Raw genomic sequence first — 21,292 nt, 5'->3', positions numbered from 1 at the left:
GTAACCTTCCTTCATACTGATTCTGCGTTGGTTCTCCTCTGTTTTTAGGCTCTTAGAGGAGTTGGATAGAACCTACCTTGATAACCTTAGAAACCAAGTGGATTTTTAAATAGTTCATCATCTTATATGTCATATGTATGTAGTCCTCTAGTCTAGATTGAAGTTAGGAAGTTAGGAGAGGACTCCAGTCTGTATTTGATGTGTGATCTTTGGAAAGGGACAGCAGTATTGTGTTTTTGTCTTTCTTCCAATAAGCCTTTTGCACTCCTAGAAGTGTTTCTCTTAAAGGAAATTAGATTTGCTGTTTTAATTGCTGATCGTAGGCCTGTTTTAACTGTATTTTGCCCCTTTTTCAGACTATTTCAAATTCATTTTGGAAGTATGTGATGATCTTGTTACTGCTTTCTTCTCATGTGGCCCCATAACATGAAAACAAAAAGAGATTGTGTGTTTTCTTTAACACTGTGTAAATAATCATAGCTGACATTCACTGACTTAGTGTTTTCACATGCATATTCACATTTGTCATACGTCTCTGTGGGAGAGACTTGTTTATCTGTGTTTTAGAGAAGAAATTGGAACACAACTTGTTCATCATTACACAGCTAATAAGTATAGTAGCGATTCAAACACAAGAAGTTTTCTTTTTTTTTTCAACTTTATTCTACTGCCTCTCAACATAAAGATGTTGTAGAGACCCAGCATAAAGGACCCAGAACTTAACCAAACTAATAAGGGGTGGCCATTCACATTATAAAAGTATTTAATGGGAGATTTCTATTAAAAACCAGGTTTCTAGAGTGTGTGCTGTGTTGTTTTCTGGTCAAAAACAGAGGGGACTAATCTCATCGGTATAGGGCCTTTTCGTCACTCTTTTTTAACCACTTAACAAATCCCAGGACTGCCCTTGGGTCAGTGGGCCATCCTTGATGCAGTTGTTGTCCTTTCCTTGCAAAGAATAGTCCAGCATTGCCCAAGGTACATAAGGCTGTTGAGCTGAAAGAGGAAGTTGACTTAGGATGATAGATACTATGATGGGCACATACATCTCCTGAGTCTCTAAATGGTTATTCAATTTACATGCAGCTTTTAGAAATACATGTATCATATAAAACAAAGGAATACAGCAGTTTCAAAATCTGCACATTTTGAGTATTTATTTCTATTTGATGATTTTTTATTAGGTAGTTATGACTTACAGCCTGAAATCCACCTTTAATGTTTGAGGATATTTATGTCCCTATTAATGATCTTGCATATCCTGCTATTGGCAATTTGGAGTGCATCACCATGTGACCTAATTTTAAATTATTAATTTCATTTTAAGGCTATTGCCAAGTTGGAGCGAAGATTTTTTTTTTTTGGTGGTTGTTGTTGGTTTTTAAGGATTTTAAATGGATGGGAAAAATAATTATTTAGCATACTTCTTTTTTTTTTTCTTTTTTGAGACACAGTCTCACTCTGTCTCCCAGGCTGGAGTGCAGTGACGCGATCTTGGCTCACTGCAACCTCTGCCTCCCGAGTTCAAACGATTCTCCTGCCTCAGCCTGCCAAGTAGTTGGGATTACAGGCATGTGCCACCATGCCTGGCTAATTTTTGTGTTTTTAGTAGAGATGGGTTTTCATCATGTTGGCCAGGCTGGTATTGAACTCCTGACCTCAAGTGATCCGCCCACCTCGGCCTCCCAAAGTGCTGGGATTACAGATGTGAGCCACCATGCCTGGCCCATACTTCTTTTTTCTTTCAAATAATTTTATAAGGAAAATGTAATGCTCGTGTTACACATTTAATGTATTTAGTTATTTTAGTGTATACTCTTTTACAAACAGTAGCTTAGAAAAGTTTATTGCTACAACAAGAATATGCAGTTATCTGAGTGGAGGGAGTTCTATTTTTGAGCCTCATTCATTTCATAGCCATGTCTTGGTGTTAAACTTGCTATTGGATTTTTTTCTCTTCTAGTTTTCTTATTTGTTTTTTTTTTTGAGATGGAGTTTTGCTCTTGTGTCCCAGGCTGGAGTGCAATGGCATGATCTCAGCTCACCGCAACCTCCGCCTCCTGGGTTCAAGCGATTCTCCTGCCTCAGCCTCCCTAGTAGCTGGGATTACAGGTGCCTGCCACCATGTCTGGCTAATGTTCATATTTTTATTAGAGAAGGGGTTTCACCATGTTGGCTGGGCTGGTCTTGAACTCCTGACTTTATGTGATCCACCCACTTCAGCCTCCCAAAGTGCTGGGATTACAGGCATGAGCCACCGCGCTCGTCTTCTCTTCTAGTTTGATGTTTTTAGGTAACTATTTTTCAATTGATAATAAAAAACTATGATGCATGAATAGATAAAAGAATGAAGGTATTGTTATTAAAAATAAAGTATCTGTTTTTCTGAATTCTGGGCTTATTCAGCTTCTTAGAGTACAGACAGCTAGAGCTAAGTCCAAATTTTATTTTCTTTTATGTATTTCATATATGAGAAAAGTTTTTCATTCATGTTCTTATATTTGACATTCTTAAGGGTCAGTAAACTTTTTCTGTAAAGGGCCAGATAGTAAATATTTTATGCTTTGTGGGCCATATGGTCTCTCTTGCAACTACTCAACTATGCCATTATGGCGTGAAAGCTGCTATAGAGAGTACTGAAGTGAATTAACTTGTCTCTGCTTCCGTAAAACTTTAGAGGAACAGAAATTTGAGTTTAATATAATTTTCATGCATCACAAAATATTATTTTTTGAAAATATTTTTCAGCCACTTAAAAATGTAAGAACCATTTTTAGCTTATATAGACTTTGTAAAAACAGGTTATGGGTCAAACTTGCCTTTTGGGTAATTGTTTGCTGACCCTTGTGACTGTGCTCATTGTCTTCTCTTTTCTTCCCTTTCTCTTAACGTCTATCCCCCTTATTACTTATTCTCTGTTTTGCTCATTTTGCTGCTCAATCATATATTTTATTTCATTGTTAATGTGTGTATAACTTGATTTTTTTAAATTAAATTTTAAGCTGTGGAGGGTAGGGGTCTATAATTTTGGCCTCTTTATTGCCTTGCATTTTCATAAAAGTTATATGCTTCATAAAAATCTGGGCGAATTGCAGAGAAATAACATCTATCATTTAATATTTCAAAGATTGTTGGGTAAATTCTTTTATTTCACTTACTGGTTTATTAAACATATGTCCCAGAGTGGTTCTGTCTCACTGATGAATAGAAGTCATCTCAGTGGTAAGCTAAAGGAGAGAAAGAATCTGCGAATTGATTTTGTTCTTTGTGTCATGTACTGTGATTGATGATATGAACAGTCCTCATTTAGTCTTTACTTCCCCCCTTTAAAAAAAAAAAAAAGAGAGATGGAGTCTTGCCCTGTGGCCCAGGCAAGGAGCGCAGTGGTGCAGTCATAGCTCATTGTAACTTGAAACTCCTGGGCTCAAGCAATCCTCCTGCCTCAGAATCCCCAGTAGCTGGGATTACAGCCACACACTACCGTGCCTAGCTAGCATTTTTTATTTTGAATTTTTTGAGAGACTGAGTCTTGCTTTGTTGTCCAGGCTGGTCTCAAACTCCTGGCCTGACGCTACTTTTTGTATTTTTAGTAGAGACTGGGTTTCGCTCTGTTGGCCAGGCTAGTCTAGGACTCCTGGCCTCAAGTGATCTGCCCAGCTCGGCCTCCCTAAGTGCTGGGATTACAGGCGTGAGCCACTGTGCCTTGCTGCTTACGTTTCTTTAAATGTGTTGTTTCACAAAAGTGAATTAGTAGAATTGCACAGTGAAATAAGATTGGAGAAGTTACAAGAAGTTTCTCCCAACCCATTTGTTAAGTAGAAACCAATGATTAAATCTCAAACTGGTCATTTCAACTAATTTGCTTGAAAGAAATGGAAGACTGAGTAAAGATAAATAAAGGTTAAAATGTAAATGAAGAGGGTATCTGACAATTAGCGTACTTAGTGAGTTTCTCCCTTGGCTCAACAAACATTTTGTTTGTGCGTCTGTGCTGCTATGGGGAACTGAGACTGGTGAGCGAGGTGCACAGTGATAGAATGTGTGTGAGGTGCTGGAGGGGCACAGGAGGGTATGCCATTCAGCTTGAGGGGTTGAGGGGTTCCAAGAGGACCATGTCTTGGGGAGGTGGTGTTTGGACTTCTTTTTCCCCTTTATTAGCTTTAAACATTACTTAAAAATGCATAGTTGTTGAAAATAGTTAATCCAGAATTTAGTAAAAAGTGCAAATCCTTATTTATACTTTCTGCTGTCAAATTCCCATTCTTCAGAGTTGTAGTTCGTTGACTGATAAATATGCTCCCAAATTGAGGTCATGCTCTGCATATAATTTTGTAGCTGGCTTTTTCCCCCCATATAATACTCTATCCTGTGCAGATTTCCATATCAGTAGATACAGATCAACCTCATTTAAAATCTTCTGCCTCACATAATGGTATGGATATATCGTAATTTATTTATATTATTTCCTATTGCTGCACATCCAGGTTTCTAACCCATTACAGTGAATATCCTTATACATTTGTTCTCTTGTGTAAATTAAGTTTTAAATGATGAGTAGGTGAAGGGACTGAGCGCTGATGTGAATGAAAAATGTTTTCTAGGTTAAGGAGACAATGCATAGTTTGGAAAACTTTGCTGAAGCAAATGAGAAACTTTTAGTCAGGAAGAAGTATTTCTGTTTCTGTGCTACAGAGTGCAGCACCTTCTATTTTCTCCAGTCATATGCTAGAGCATCTCATTTTATCATAGGCATTTCTTTACTGAATAATTCAAAGTTATTTTCTTATTTTAGAGATTTAAAAGCTTCCTAAAAATAAATGTTACCCAATGGAGAAGCAGAATCACAAGTCGATAAGGTGATTATTCAGAGGTCACACAGAGGTGAAGTGGGAGTTCTGGAAATACAGTTTTTTGTTTTATTTTGAGACAGGGGCACCTAGGCTGGAGTGCACTGAAGGAAGCCTCAACCTCCCAAGGCCCAAGTGATCCTCCCACCTCAGCCTCCTGAGTAGCTGGGACTACAGGTGTGAGCCACCACGCCTGGCTAATCCTTTTATTTTTTGTAGAGACAGGGTCTTCCTGTGTTTCCTAGGCTGGTCTTGAACTCCTGGGTCCAAGCAGTCCTTCCCCTCCGCCTCCCAAAGTGCTGGGATTACAGGTGTGAGCCACCATGCTTGTTCCGGAAATAGTTTTCATCCTAGCTCTGTCTCCTGAGAATATCTTACTCAGTGTAAATCCCCCATTACTATCCAACTTAAAAAAAATTTAGTTAAATCTTTAAATACCTATTTGAGAATTGCTAGTTTATCAAGTAGATATATGAAAATGGCATAAATGACTTAAAGTAGATGAATTACATTTTGTTATACATACTCTTGAGTGTAAAATGTTTTCATCCCAAAAACTTAGTTGCTTCTATTTTGTTTCAGACAAATTTCCAATTTTGAAATGTTGCCTTGTAGTGTGATATGAAGTGCTAACTGGTATTATAATTGTATTCTCTTTTGTCAATAAGACAATATTTGGCTTATTTAGTTTCTGCATTTTACGTAATCTAACCTTTGCTAATTTTTCTATATTAAAATTATATTGCTAGGAGAAGAAGAGAGACTAAAATTAGTGTTAGGTGCTGATTAAAAAAATACTTTGGAAACAAAACAAGGGTGATATTTTTCTAAGCTATTTCTGAAAGTAAAAGCTCCTCTTCTTGGTTGCCAACAGTGCCTTGCAGGTTGGTTGCATGTGTTTTGTTATCAAGAAATCCGATTCTTTGTACGCCTCAACTTTTAAAATGTCTCATGCATTTAAAAAGTGCATGCTAAATAGCTATATTTACTGTTATTAATTGGAATGATACTAATGCTTTGAGTATAAATTAGCGTAATGTGTTCTGTCATTGTCCTAAACAATAATTGTATTATCTGTTGTATTGCATGATTATGAAGTATTTGTACTAAATTCCAAGGTAATGATTACTTCATGTGAGGTGTAATTTTTAAGCATTCATATCTATCTTTTCATTTAGAGTTACTTTTCAAGAGTAAAGTATACATTTGAACAAATGAAATAACTCATTTTATGTTTAATTTTTCTAGGGCAGCTTTGGAAGAAGTAGAAGGTGATGTGGCAGAATTGGAACTAAAACTTGATAAGGTAAATTTTACATGTTTAGCTTTTTAAAACATTGATTCTCGTTTGCCGTAAATAATGATTAGTACCTACAATAGTAGGTCTGTTTTTTATTTTTTGGAGACAGAGTCTCACTCTGTCGCCCAGGCTGGAGTGCAGTGGCATGATCTCAGCTCACTGTAATCTCCGTCTCCTGGGTTCAAACGATCCTCCTGCCTCAGCCTCCCAACTAGCTGGGATTACAGGTGTGCACCACCATGCCCAGCTAATTTTTTGTGTTTTTAGTAGAGACAGGGTTTCCCATGTTGGCCAGGCTGGTCTCAAACTCCTGACCTCTGGTGATCCACCTGCCTCAGCTTCCCAAAGTGCTGGGATTATAGGAGTGAGCCATCGCACCTGGCCTGGTAGCTTTTTATCTCTATGAGGGTAAATGCTGTTATTATCCCAGTTTTACACATGAGGAAAGTAAGGCTAGAGACACTAAGTAGCTTGTGTAAAGTCTAATCTAAGTGCCAGAGCAGGAATTCGAATCTATGTCTGACTTCAAAGCTCACTAAACATCCTTTATGTTGTTAGAAGCTTTTTCTGGGGCCAGGTGTGATGGCTCATGCCTATAATCCCAGCACTTTGGGAGGCCGAGATGGGCGGATCACCTGAGGTCAGGAGTTTGAGACCAGTCTGACCACCATGGAGAAACCCCATCTCTACTAAAAAAATACAAAATTAGCCAGGTGTGGTGGTGCATGCCTGTAATCCTAGCTACTCGGGAGGCTGAGGCAGGAGAATCGCTTGAGCCGGGGAAGTGGAGGTTGCTATGAGCTGAGATCATGCCATTGCGCTCCAGCCTGGGCAACAAGAGTGAAACTCCATCTCAAAAAAAAGAGATGCTTTTTCTGTATTTTCTACCAAAAAGATTGCATCTTTCTTTTTTGTTGCTTAATGGATTTCATATATAACCTGACCATTGTATAAATTTGGGTCTGGCCACGTTCAAATATAAATACAATTTAAAATATTAATTCCATTTTTAAGCTAATACCAGAAATGCTTAATAGATACTTAGTAATCGGTATGGCCATATTTTATGGAAGGGTAAATGTACATTGATTCCCTCCATCTATATTATTGATGATTTTTTTGGTGTCTGTCCAAGAAACACTATTTGCTATATAGTAGGCAGAAGCAGTAGAATTGAGTAAGAGCTTCTGATCCATTTGTTTAGATACTTCTGAAACCACTGCTCATTTACATGTTTCTCTTTAAATTTCTGGAGATAAATCAGATGTATATATTTGAAATACCTTTTCTGAAAATAATTTTCTAGTTTAATAATTATTATTATAAATGGCATTGCTGTGTAACGTAGTGCTTCTCAGACCTTAACTTTGCTTAGGAATCCCTTGGGGATCTCATCTTGTGAAAAAACAGATTCCGATTCAGTAGCTGGAGATACCTGAGATTTTGTGTTTGTAACCGGATTCCAGGTGACGCCCATGCTGTTGGCCCATGGACCACACTTTTGAGTAGCAAGGATAGAAAATATATTAAGCTGAAGGTTTTCAAATGTTTTGAAACCATGAAACATACATCTTTATATAATATAGTCCAGAAACTATATAAAATAGCATTAGTTCTATATGTAAACAAATTACATCAGAATTTTAGAAGATGTTTAGAGATAAGTTATTTTTGTATAGTACTGTATAATTTTTAAAGCCCTGTAATATATAGTGTCCTTTTAATTTTTACAATAATCTGTAGGGTTAGATAGGACAAGTGTTATTATTCCCGTTTTATAGCTGAGGATACCAAAGCCCAAGGAAGTGATGGGGACTTGCTTCAAATCACAGAGTAGAAGAGGCACAACCAGGGTTAGAACCCCTTTTCTTTTTTTTTTAGACAGAGTCTTGCTCTGTCACTCAGGCTGGAGTGCAGTGGCGTGATCTCGGCTCACTGCAACCTCTGCCTCCCAGGTTCAAGCAATTCTTCTGCCTCAGCCTCCTGAGTAGCTGGGACCTCAGGCTCACACCACTATGCCTGGCTAAGTTTTTGTATTTTAGTAGAGATGGGATTTCACCGTGTTGGCCAGACTGGTCTCGAACTCCTGCGCTCAGGTAATCCGCCCGCCTCAGCCTCCCAAAGTGCCGGGATTACAGGCATGAGCCACCGCACCTGGCCCCTCTGTCTTTATGATCAGTTCAGTGCTCTTCTTGTGCATCACTGCACTTCAGGATCCGCGTTGGGGGAGCACCTGCCACTGGGAAATGTTCTGAGGAATGCTAGCTAGCTTCCAGCAAGTCTTTGTAAAAATTAATATTTTAATTTTGGATAAGGATATTATTTGAAAATGCCTTCCTTTGTTTTCTACTTAAAAATTACATGTCTGGCTTTTTATTACTATTTTATTTTATTTTATTTTTTACTCTGAGGCACTACATTTATTTTCAAGTACTCTTTGAAACAAAATTTTAAACTCTTAAGGTAGACAACAGAAAATATAGTTTTGATTTTATGGAAGATTTATGAGAGAGTATGTAGAGGGGCAAGGCCTTTTAAAGAATCACAGAGTGGTATAAGAAGGATATCTTATTACTTATATATACATAAATAATACATATATTATTACATATGTATTATATACATGAAATAAGAGTAAGGTAATAAGGTAGAACCACATGTAAATCATATGAAACACTGTGGTGGGACACCTCAGAGTTTAAAATACCTAAACAGATAGAATCCACTGACTGTTTTTGCTGATTATTTTGCTGTTACGAGTGGATTCTTTTTTCCTCTGTATTATTCACTTGGAGTAGGGCACACACACTGCTAGAATCTTCAGACCAAAAGTTTCAAATCTGAAACACGTTATTGAAGTATTGACATTGAGTGCTAAGAACTATAAGCCCGTTCTAGAGTCTATCTTACCCAAAGGGCTACGAAGGACACGTGGAAACCTGACAGCTTAAAAAGTATTACTATTTTCCGTCACACTAAATTTCCATAGTTACTTTTATATTTCATACCTCTCCCAAATTCTTTTTCTTTTTTTTAATTTTTAAATTTTTTTTAAGTAATGGATTCTTGCTCTGTCACCCAGGCTGGAGTGCAGTGGTGTGATCTCAGCTCATTGCAGCCTCCACCTTCCAGGCTGAAGCGATTCTCCTGCCTCAGCCTCCTGAGTAGCTGGGATTACAGGGGCACGATACCACACCTGACTAATTTTTTGGTATTTTTAGTAGAGACAGGGTTTCACCATATTGGCCAGGCTGGTCTCGAACTCCTAACCTCAGGTGATCTGCCCGCCTTGGCCTCCCAAAGTGCTGGGATTACAGGCGTAAGCCCCCATGCCCAGCTCAAATTGTTAATCTATTAACTATTATTTTTATTTTAGAAACTATGGGGAGTTAGCATAGAGAAGAGAGGCTGAGAGGAGGAAGTGGTTGTTATTGAAGGTAGTGGCAGTGAAGGACTAATGTGGGTGGTGGAGGGTTGCTCCAAGTCTAGGTTAATGATTTCATAGCTTTGTGCAGGGCAAGTTCCACCTATAGTATCATTGTAAATCATGCCAGGGACAGGTTAAACTAGCTTCTTGACTTTTCCTATAATGTATGCCACCAGTAGTTCGTTCATTCTGGTGAATAATGCTTTATGAGTGGCATTGCTCTACTGAGTTCAATTATTGATCCATTCCTGCCAGGTGTTCTGTCATTGACAGCATCATAGTGCATCATAGTTGCCATCTAGGCTTAATTTCTGCGTGTGTTGCATTGTCTCACTGGCATGCTTGTTCCCCATTGAGCAGATACTCTTTAAATCTCAGCCAAGTACTACCAAACGTTGGCTCTTTTTCTTCTGTTGCATTGTTTCTTGCATGTACTGTGATTTAAGCTGTTATAATATTGTAATTTTGGGTAGGGAGCATAGCCTAGTAGTTAAGAACACAAACATTGGCTCTTTTTCTTCTGTTGCATTGTTTCTTGCATGTACTCTGATTTAAGCTGTTATAATATAGTTTTGGGTGGTAGCATAACCTGGTAGTTAAGAACACAAAGCCTGGAGCTGCTGCTGGGTTTGAGTCTGGCTCTATCATTTACTAGCAATATGGCCTTGGACAAGCTCTTCAACCTTTCTGTGCCTCAGTTTCTTCTCTCCAAAATGGGGAAAATAAGAGTGCCTATTTCATAGGATTATTATGAAACTAAAATGAGATAATACATGTAAAGTACTTAGCACAGTTCTTGGCACGTGGTAAATTCTAAATAAACAATGATGCTGTCTCTTCAACAGAGTGTTAGCTCCTTGAAGAGAGACTGTCCTTAAAAAGGGAAAAAACGGACTGGGAGTGGTGGCTCATGCCTGTAATCCCAGCACTTTGGGAGGCCGAGGCAGGCGAATCACTTGAGGTCAGGAGTTCGAGACCAGCCTGGCTAACATGGTGAAATCCTGTCTCTACTAAAAATACAAAAATTAGTTGGGTATGGTGCCCCTGGCGTGGTGGCGTGCGTGCGCACGCCACTGCACTCCAGCCTGGGTGACAGAGCAAGACCCCGTTTCCAAAGAAAAAGAAAAAACCCTCATTTGTTTTATATACTTGGTGTATACAAAGTCCTATGTTTTACTTATATTATTTGTTATCATTATAACAGTATTGCAAAGTTGATATCCCTAATTTGCGCATGAAAAAACAAGAATTGGAGAGTATGTTACTCAAGGATAGTCAGCAGATAAGTTGTTTGTATTCCTATCATCTGGCAGAGTGTCTATGACATAGTAATTGCTTAGTAAAAAGTTGTTGAATGAATTAGGGATATTAGTTTGATAATTTAGATGGACTTGACATTTAATCTTGTTGTAGGTAAAAATCTTCCCTCTTTGTAGGTTTATATTATTCAGTTAGAATCTCATTTATCAGTGTCATCTAACAAGTATTTTGACAGCTGGCAAAATCTCAGTCTTCTGTCTTTCTGCCCCCCTCCCTCTTCATTGCCAAGTCCGTCCTTCGTCCTGGATAGCTGCAGTGTATGTGTGGTTCTGCTGTATGACAATTTCATTTTCTCTGTAACTCCTGTGATAGTGACCTCTGTTCTACTTCTGATGCCTATGTCATGGCTGTGTTCTGTGCCTCATCACCCAGGGTTCTAATCTTTGAAATCTGGAATGCTGATATCCTACTTTCTGACTTGAGTCTCCAGTCCTTCCAGTTCTCAGCCTCATTACTGCTTCTGTTCTTCAGCCCTACCTCTGGTCTTTCACTATCCACTTGTGATATTCCAGATCACTTTTTTTTTTAAATTTTACTTTAAGTTCTGGGATCCATGTACAGAATGTGCAGGTTTGTAACACAGGTATACATGTGCCATGGTGGTTTGCTGCACCCATCAACCCATCATCTAGGTTTTAAGTCCCACATGCATTTGTCCTAATGCTCTCCCTCCCCTTGCTCCGCACCTGACAGGCCCCGCTGTGTGCTGTTCCCCTCCCTGTGTCCATGTGTTCTCATTGTTCAGCTCCTACTTATGAGTGAGAACATGCGGTGTTTGGTTTTCTGTTCCTGTGTTTGTTTGCTGAGAATGACGGCTTCCAGCTTCATCCATGTCTCTGCAAAGGACATGAACCCATTCTTTTTTATGGCTGCTCAGATAATTTTTAAATGCACTTCAATGTATTCCTCTTTTTTGTAATTAAAAAAAAAGTTGAGATAAAATTAACCTAACATAAAATCCACTATTTCAAAGTGTGTAATTCATGGTTTTTAGTATAGTCCCAGTGTTGTACAACCATCACCGCTATCTAATTCCAAAATATTTTTCACCCCAAAAAGAAACCCCGTATCTATTAGCAGTCACTCCCAATTCTCCTCTCCCTCTATCTTCTGGCAACCTAATCTACTTTCTGTCCCTGGATTTGCCTATTCTGAACATTTCAAATAAATGGAATAATACAATATTCGGTCTTATGTGACTAGCTCCTTTCTCTTAGCATAATGTTTTTAAGATTCATCCATGTTGTAGCATGTATCAGTCCTTTGTTTTTATAGCTGGATAATGCATCATTGCATGGATGTACCTCATTTTGTTTATCCATTCATCAGTTGATGGACATTTGACTTGTTCCCCTTTTTTGGCTGTTGTAAATAATGCTGCTATGATCCCTTTCAGAGTACTCTTAATTTTATTGCATCATTATTTCTCTTCAGAGACTTTCATGTCCCTTCCATAATACCTACTCTGCAGAATTCTCCACTGTTTTAAGTCTAACCATCTATATTATTTGTCCCATATCTGGCCTGTAAAACCCTGCAGGGGAAGTTACACAACTGTTTGGTGAAACCAACTGATGGTGCTACACATTCCTGGAATTCTTGATATAAAGCAGTTTCCCCCAAACCCAGTCAGGTGCCTTTCTTGTTACCGTTAGTGGCTCTTCAAGACCTCAAGATTTGCCACATTGTTCTTCATTCTCAGCAGATGACCTTGTCTCTTCTTCTGCTTGGTGGGAATGCCTTTATTTCTTGCTGCTAATCTAGAAGTTTAACAGAATCTGTTCTTACCATTTTAGTTTTTCTGCTTCTTTGAATGATAAAAGTATCCCTTTTTCTATGCAGTTCCAAGCCGCCTATCTCCTCAGGACTTTGCTTTAGCATCTCTCTCCTTTCCCTTCTCTGCCACCTCTATCTTAAGTAGATAAAGATTTTTTTTTTTTTAAACTAAGTTTGTTTCTTAGTAAAACAAAACAAAAGCAAACGACAATAAGAAAACCTCCCCCTCTGACAAGGAAGCTCAAATCTCTACTGAATAATTACCATGTGTCAGTAAGTTTGTGCTAAGAATCTTCTTTTTTTGAAGACAGAGATAGGGTTGTTGACCAGGCTGGTCTCAAATGCCTGGCCTCAAAAATTCCTCCCATCTTGGCCTCCCAAAGTGTTGGGCTTACAGGCATGAGCCACTGGCCTGTGCTAAGAATCTTTATGTGCATTCTCTTAGTCTTTTTTTTTAGTAACCATATATGGTTTGGTACCGTTGTTATGTGTGATACAGAAGAAGAAATGGAAGTTTGTTGAGGTTAAGGTCACTCAGTCTCACTTAGATGTTTAAGTATGACAGTAGGTTGAACCTAAGCAGACTTAGCTGAGAACCCTATATTTTTTGCCATAATGTTTTACTATTAACCTGTCTCTCTTTGTTTTTATGGAAACTTTTAATTATTTTTGAATTTAATTTGTTGCATAATACCACCTATGTAGTACACAATTTGAAGGTAGAAAACTGTGTACCCAGTGAAAATCAGTCATTTTCTAATCTTTCCTAGAGGAATGCACTGAACTAGTTTCTCTTGTGCCTTTGCACAATTTTCTTTTTTTTTGAGACAGGCTCGCTCTGTCACTGAGGCTGGAGTACAGTGGCATGATCTCAGCTCACTGCAACCTCTGTTTCCCGGGTTCAGGCAATTCTCCTGCCTCAGCCTCCTGACTAGCTGGGTCTACAGGTGTGCGCCACCATGCCTGGCTAATTTTTGTATTTTTAGTAGAGATGGGGTTTTGCCATGTTGGCCAGGCTGGTCTTGAACTCCTGACCTCAAGTGATCTGCCCACCTCGGCCTCCCAAAGTTTTGGGATTACAGGCGTCAGCCACCGTGCCTGGCCTTTTCATAAAATTTTCTAAGCATATAAAAGTATTTATACTCTTCAGTACAAATGACTCTCCCCATTTCAACAAAAATATTAGCATTGTTCTACATTTTGATTTTTCTCTTAATATATCATGGATGTTATTTGTTATTATAGAGCTGTCTCATTTTAAAAAATGGTTGAATTGTATTACCTTGCATAGATACATCATAATTTATTGATCTAGCTGTCTACTGACGGACGCTTAGCTCGCTACCAATATTTTACTGTGACTGCAGTGAGTATCTTTACATGTGTCATGTGGCCTATCTGTAAAATATAGTTGTAGAATACATTTTAAAAAGTGAAATTGCGAAGTTAGAAGGTATGTATGTTTTAAATTTTCATAGCTCTTGCTAAACTGCCTTCCGTAGATATTGTACCAATTTACATTCCTATCAACAATGCATGAGAGTGACTATTTCCCCATACTTGCCCTCTTTAAAACAGCATGTTATCAAACTTTTTGATCTTTGCTGTTAGTTAAAAAAAAAAAAAATAGTAATTTCCATTTCTTTTATTATAGTGAGAATGAATATCTTTTCATGGGTTTAAGACACATGTATTTCTTTTTTGGGGGGGTAATTATCTCTGCATGTATGTTACCCATTTTTTCTAGCGAATAGTTGGATTTTCAAAATGATTTATATACCTTTTTTTATGGTAGGGAAACTTGTCCTTTGTGATTTATCTTAATATTGTTTTCCTATGTTGTTTCTTTTGACTGTGTTTGTTTTTTCCTTATAGAAATGTCTTATTATGTAATTGGATCGATCAGTTTTTTTTGCATAGTATTTGAACTTTGCATCCTTCTCAGACTTCTCACTTGAGATTATTGAAAAAAAAACTTCTGTTTTCTCTTTGATTTCTGATTCTGTTTTTATGTTTAAATCTTTATCTGTAATTAACTTGGGAGTCTGTAATACAATTTAGTTTCTCTTTTTATCCCCTTCAGATGACTATCCAGTGTCCCTAATATCATTTATCAGATAACTTTTCCCCTACTGGCTGGAGTATTACTTTAATCAAATATGGCATATTTGTATCTGTTTTTTTGACTGTGCATTCTCTTACATTGATCAGTTTGTCTATTTGCATTTACTACCAGACTTTTATTTACTATCTTTTTATAATATATTTTAACATCGTATAGTACTAATGTTCCTACCTTATTACTCTTCAAATATTTTTTTTGCTCTTCTTGCATAGTGGTTACTCCATATGAACTTTAGAATCAGTTTTTCTGGCAAGACATTTTATTTTATATTGTAAATAGCAAACAATTTAAAAGACATCTGTGCCAGCATTTCTCACAGTGGGTTTTGTGGAATGTTGGTCATATAATAATGCTTCGTCTAACAAGAATTCCATGGTCAAATATTTTTGGGAAATGCTACATATTATATACCTCCCCTCCTGGATGCACATTGAGAAATCAAAAGCTCTTAACAGTACAGCAGTATCTTCTGTTGCCTTTTCTAGGAATCCTTCCCTGGTCCCCATAGCCCTGGTTAGATGGTCTTCCTTTTTTTTTTTTTCCATGCATAGTTTTGTCATAGTAGTTGTGTTTTTGTGCTCTATAGAATTTATCTACTTGTTAGAATTATAGAATTAGACTTTTTGAGAGCAGAGATGGTGTTTTCATTTTCTGTTCCCCTAGGTCTTAGGGCAGCAGTTTTAATTTATACTCTTGAGATCCTTCAGGAGTTTCTAAAGTTTTTCTTGGCTCTTTATCCTCTTCTTGGTGACCCCCCTTTCCATCCCCTCAGTACTTTTCTCTCCTTTGTCTAGAACAGTTTCACTTTTATCTGTTTTTTAATATTTGACATTTACCCAAGATTTTGGTGAAAGAAAATGTTCTGTGTCTGAAAGAAAGGAGAGAAGGAAGGAAGGAATGGAAGAACAGGGAGATGGAGGGATAAAGGGAATGAAAAGAAGGAAGGGAGAGAGAGAAAGAGAAAGATGAAAGAGAGAAGAGCCCGGTACTAAGGCTTAGACAATGCCTGGAACAGTAGGTATTAGAGACATTTTTTTTTTGAGTACATGGTTGATTAATCACTTTAGCCATCTGCATTGATAGACTAATATTGAAATGATCACTAAGCTGTCATACCAGTTTACTTACCTTTCCTCCAAAATACTTTTGTTGTTGTTATCACACAGCCTCTGGATCCTAAATGGTCAAGTTTTTTGGTACAACTCTGCTATGAATTTACTTTATAAGCCGAAGGAAAAAAGAATACTTTTCAATTAGTCTGTTTCGAGTTTATTGATGAAACAAATTGAACTTTACTAGGTTACCTCATATAGTTACTGCCAACACTTGTGCAACTAAGCAATTTGTAAAACTGTCTTCAACCTGCTGAATTTTTTTTTTTTCTTTTTCAGCTTGTGAAACTTTGTATTGCAATGATTGATACTGGAAAAGCCTTTTGTGTTGCAAATAAACAGTTCATGAATGGGATTCGAGACCTGGCTCAGTATTCTAGTAATGATGCTGTCGTTGAGGTTAGTATTACTAAAATTACAGTTAAAAATGAAAAAAAAGCAATAAGACATTAAAGAATTGTGCATTCATCTACCTTATAGTTATGGTGATATTAAAATTAGAAGTAGAAAAGTGATCACCCCTTGGTGCTCTCTTGTATAATTCTGTTTTGTAAGAGAAGTTGATGGTTGATTTGCATTGCGCATTACCTAACCTAGCATGGCTCTTCTCACCTAGTTTCTCATTGTTTTGGTTAGTTTACTAAGTTTACTTGCTGCTAGGTGAGCTGAAGCACCTGTCAGAGGGCCTGAGCAGGAAGATCAAGGTCATGCCTACTAGTAGCTGCTTATAGGGGCATGCAGAGAGCATTAACCTAAGTAAAGCGTCTTAACTCTATGTATGGGGGGCTGTATAGGTTCTGATTGCCAGCTTATGCTGGGTTAGCTTAGATCCTGGTATACTATGTGGTATTATATTTCTTTCATGAGAAATAATAACTGGTGAAGAAATGGGTATAGTTTGATGATGATTTGATTCTAGATGCCTACATGGGCCATCTTGATACACGCAAAACAATTTTACCTTAGGTTTATATTTGCCATTTCTATTGTTAGCATAATACCATTGAAGGGGCAATATTAATTCTTTCACATTTTTAGGGTTTTATTTGTTACCAAGTGTAGACGTGACCTCTGCATAGTGTACCCATGAGGTAGTGAGATTGTCCTTGGAAATAAATGTTACTGTTTACAGTGTAACTTGATCTTCTGTCAGAAATTCTGAGGTCACATTTTTGTGACCTATTTAAGTGGCTCATAAATGATTTGGTTTTCTTTTGCTTTTTTTCTCATAGACAAGTTTGACCAAGTTTTCTGACAGTCTTCAAGAAATGATAAATTTTCACACAGTAAGTGTCAGTAAGTAGGTGTTACTATGACCATATTAACATTTAGTATTTTTCTTGAGTCGCAATATTTTATGAAATGACTAAAAGGGAATTACATGGCTTTGATTGGTCATCATCTTTTTAGTTGGGTGAATCTAAAATGTATGCTGTGTGTGTATTTGTGTGTGAGTGTGTGTGCGCACACATGCGTGTGGAAGAAGAGAATAAGAGTATTATTTTCCATTCTAATATAGTGAACTTAATATCATTGAAGGACATACACCCAAAAGTTAAATTTTTTCCCTTTAAGTTGTGGCTTTGTAAAATTTTTAAGCATGTATTTAAGAATAAAGAAGTAAAAGTCATTTTAAATGTAGCTATTTCTTTTTAGATACTTACCAATATATCCCCTTTATCTAAACAATTACCAATATTAAAGAGTGCTATATTCTTTGAGCTATTTATATGTGTGTTTAAGATTTGTGGGCATTTATCCTTCAAGAATGAGGGATATATATTACTTTGGGAATGTCACAAAATTCCTTAACAAAGTTTGCAAAAGTTTACTGCAAATATGGCAGCTTGTAAGCTGTATGCTTCTTATATTTTTTAAAATGCTTAACTGATATGGCTGTTGTATAATTATTTAATCAATGCTTTAAAATTTATTAGCTGCTGTCTGTAATAAGAATATCAATACTTATAATCCTCATAAAATCTGCTTGTTTTTGGTTAATTTGATTTTAATTTTTTTTTGTTGGTTAGCATATTTAGGATGAAGTAATATGACAATGTTTATTTTAATTATAGTTCAAATTTTAGCTATGCTAATATTGACATGTACAAGTATCTGCTTGAGTGCCTGTTTTCAGTTCTTTTGGGCATGTACCTAGGTGTAGAATTACTGGGTCATATGGTAATTCTATGTTTAACTTTTTGAGGAACTGCCAAACTGTTTTCTACAGAGACTGTACCATTTTACATTTCCACCAGCAGTGTTTGAGTGTTCCAAGTTCTCCACATCGTTATCAACACTTGTTATTGTCAATTTTTTAAAAAAAATTATAACCATCCTAGTAGGTGTGAAGTGGTATCTCATTGTAGTTTTGATTTGCATTTCCCTAATGACTCATGCAGTTGAGCATCTTTTATGTGCTTACTGGTTTTTTGTGTATCTTCTATCATTGTTACCATTGTTGTCTGTTGAAGTCCTTTATTTATTTAGAGATAGGGTCTCACTCTGTCACCCAGGCTGGAGTGCAGTGGCATAGTCATACCTCACTACAGCCTGGAACTCCTAGGCTTAAGTGATCCTCTTTGTAGCCTCCCAATTGGCTAGGACTACAGGTATGTGCCACCATGCCAGGCTAATGTTTTTTTTGTTTGTTTGTTTGGCTTTTTTTTTTTTTTTTTTTTTTTTTTGGTAGAGATGAGGTCTTGTTCTTTTGCCCAGGCTAGTCTTGAACTCCTGGGCTCAAGCCGTCCTCCCACCTCAGCCTCCAAAGCACTGAGATTACAGGTGTGAGCCACTGCACCCAGTCCCTTTGTCAGTTATTTAATTGGGCTTTTGTTGTTGTTGTTGACTTACACTTGTTTTACATAGTTTGGATATTAAACCCTTATCAGTATATGTTATACAAATATTTTCTCTCATTTTGTAGGTTTTCTTTTTTACTTTCTTGAAAATATCCTTTGACACACAAAAGTTTTTAGTTTTGATGAAGTCTGAAGTTCAGTTTATCTATTTTGTCTTTTGTTGTTTGTGCTTTTGGTGTTATGTGTAAGGGAATCCATTGCCAAATTCAAGGTCATAAAGATTTACCCTTACGTTTTCTTCTAAGAGTTTTATGATTTTAGCTCTAGTATTTGACACCAATTTGACCACATAATAGTTTTCTTTTTGCCTTCTGTTGAATTTAAATGGCAGTGTTTGATATATTTGATTTCTCTTTAAGCCAAATGTAATTTAGTAAGAAAGGTTTTTTTTTGATATAAGTGATTGACTTTAAATTGACATAATAGACTAAATGTTTTCTCTATAATTTATTATCCTTTGAAATATTCCTCTCCTTTTCTTTAAAGCAGTAAATCTTATGCTATTTCTTTATATAATAATACCTTGCTCTTTGTTATGGTTTTAAATGTGAAAAGTTATGATTAAGATAAACTTTTGGCAAATAATTTTTTTTTTTTTTTTTTGAGACAGAGTCTGGCTCTGTGTCCCAGGCTGGAGTGCAGTGGTGCGATCTTGGCTCACTGCAGCCTCCGCCTCCTGGGTTCAGGTGATTCTCGTGCCTCAGCCTCCCAAGTTGCTGGGGCTACAGGCATGCACCACCATGCCCAGCTAATTTTTGTATTTTTAGTAGAGATGGGATTTTGGCATGTTGGCTAGGCTGGTCTCAAACTCCTGGCCTAAAGTGATCCACCCGCCTTGGCCTTCCATAGTGTAGGGATTACAGGCGTGAGCCACTGCACCTGGCCTTGAAGCAAGGTGTATATGTATTATTTCCTTTGGAGGAATAGAGATTGTTTTTTTGTTTTGTTTTGTTTTTTGTTTTGAGAGGGAGTCTCGCTCTGTTGCCAGGCTGGAGTGCAGCGGCGCAATCTTGGCTCACCGCAACCTCTGCCTCCTGGGTTCAAGGGATTCTCCTGCTTCAGCCTCTGGAGTAGCTGGGACTACAAGCACGTGCCACCAAGCCCAGCTAATTTTTTGTATTTTTAGTAGAGACAGGGTTTCAACATGTTGGCCGGGATAGTCTCGATCTCTTGACCTCGTGATCCGCCTGCCTTGGCCTCCCAAAGTGCTGGGATTGCAGGCATCAGCCACTGCACCCAGCTGAGATTGGTCTTTTTAATACTAGTGCTCTTAATCTTAATGTGCACCTACATTCCTGAAACCTAAGCAGATTCCACTTTTCTCACTTTTCTTTCTCTCTCCTTCTTTCCTCCCTTCCTCCCCCTCCCTTCCTCCCTTCCTCCCTCCCGCCCTCTTTTTTTGTTTACTATTCCTTATACTTGAGAAACCTCATACTCTCTGTTGACTGTAAAACTCATGTTGCTTTAAAAAGGTAATTTGTATACTAAGAAAAAAAACACTCTTTGTCCATCTGCCTGGAGGTCTGAAGGCTATATGTTGGTCAGCTTGTTTGTGTTTACATACATGTTTCTATACATGAAGAACTTTTTGTCTGACACTATACCCAGAAGTCCAGTGTGTATTTTGTTCCCTTATTATTTTTGACAGCATCTCAGAAATTTTCCTTTTAATAGATAAAAAAATGAAATTGTGAGTCCTTGGTTTACTTTCTTTTAATTTTCTTTTTTTTATAGTTAATATACCATCTATTCTATCTGGCCTTTTTGTTGTTCTGTAACCAATACTTTAAATTTGTTTCAGTAGGAATGACTTGTGTCACTTGAACTAGAATTCCTATATTTGTGGCAAAAGTTCTTCCCTCATCATAGCCCTGTTATACTTCACTTTAATTAGACAATGGCTAGGGATAACACTTATCTTGTTTACTGTTATACTCCCGGTAGTTACATAATTCTCATTTTAGGGAAATCATTTAATTTTTCTGAGATTTACATTCCTCCTCTGTAGGCTGGGCGTGGTGTCTCATACCTGTAATCTCAGCACTTTGGGAGGCTGAGGTGGTTTGATTGCTTGAGCCCTGGAATTAGAGACCAGCCTGGGCAACATGGCGAAACTCGGTCTCTACAAGAAATAGAAAAATTAGCTGGGTGTGGTGGCTCATGCCTGTAGTCCCAGCTACTCAGGAGGCTGAGGTGTGAGGATCACTTGAGCCTGGGAAGTTGGGGCCACAGTGAGCTGTGATTGCATTACTGCACTCCAGCCTGAGTGACACAGTGAGACCTTGTCTCCAAAAAAAAAAAAAAAAAAAAAAAGATTTACATTCCTCCTCTGTAAAATGAAGGGGATTTACTAGATGACTTTCCATTATTAAAAATTTACAAAATCATGAGGCATTTATTATAAGATTTAAATTTGGTCTCAGAGCCATTTGTTAAAATGTAGGAAAAGCCTAGTTATATAAAATGCTTTATTTTTGTAGCATTCTCTGGAATTCTAATTACATAGCATCCCAATATAAAGGAT

The 21,292-nt window shown here is 37.4% G+C and overlaps 1 protein-coding gene across 10 annotated transcripts in view; it reads left to right on the top strand.

Annotated features, from left to right (window-relative positions):
- The window catches only part of ACAP2 (ArfGAP with coiled-coil, ankyrin repeat and PH domains 2), a 181,179-nt gene that overhangs the window by 50,940 nt on the left and 108,947 nt on the right, over positions 1-21,292 (top strand). For all 10 annotated transcript variants that reach the window (XM_024244851.3, XM_054551001.2, XM_054551000.2 and 7 more), the window contains exons 2-4: positions 6,096-6,153; positions 16,187-16,306; positions 17,140-17,193. In XM_024244851.3, coding sequence (XP_024100619.1) covers positions 6,096-6,153; positions 16,187-16,306; positions 17,140-17,193 — 232 coding nt within the window. The remainder of the gene's footprint in view (positions 1-6,095; positions 6,154-16,186; positions 16,307-17,139; positions 17,194-21,292) is intronic.

This window comes from Pongo abelii, chromosome 2 (genome assembly GCF_028885655.2).
Source record: "Pongo abelii isolate AG06213 chromosome 2, NHGRI_mPonAbe1-v2.0_pri, whole genome shotgun sequence".
In the NCBI taxonomy this organism is placed as follows: domain Eukaryota; kingdom Metazoa; phylum Chordata; class Mammalia; order Primates; family Hominidae; genus Pongo; species Pongo abelii.
Note: the sequence above shows the minus strand (reverse complement) of the source record. Positions and strands in the feature narration are given on the sequence as shown.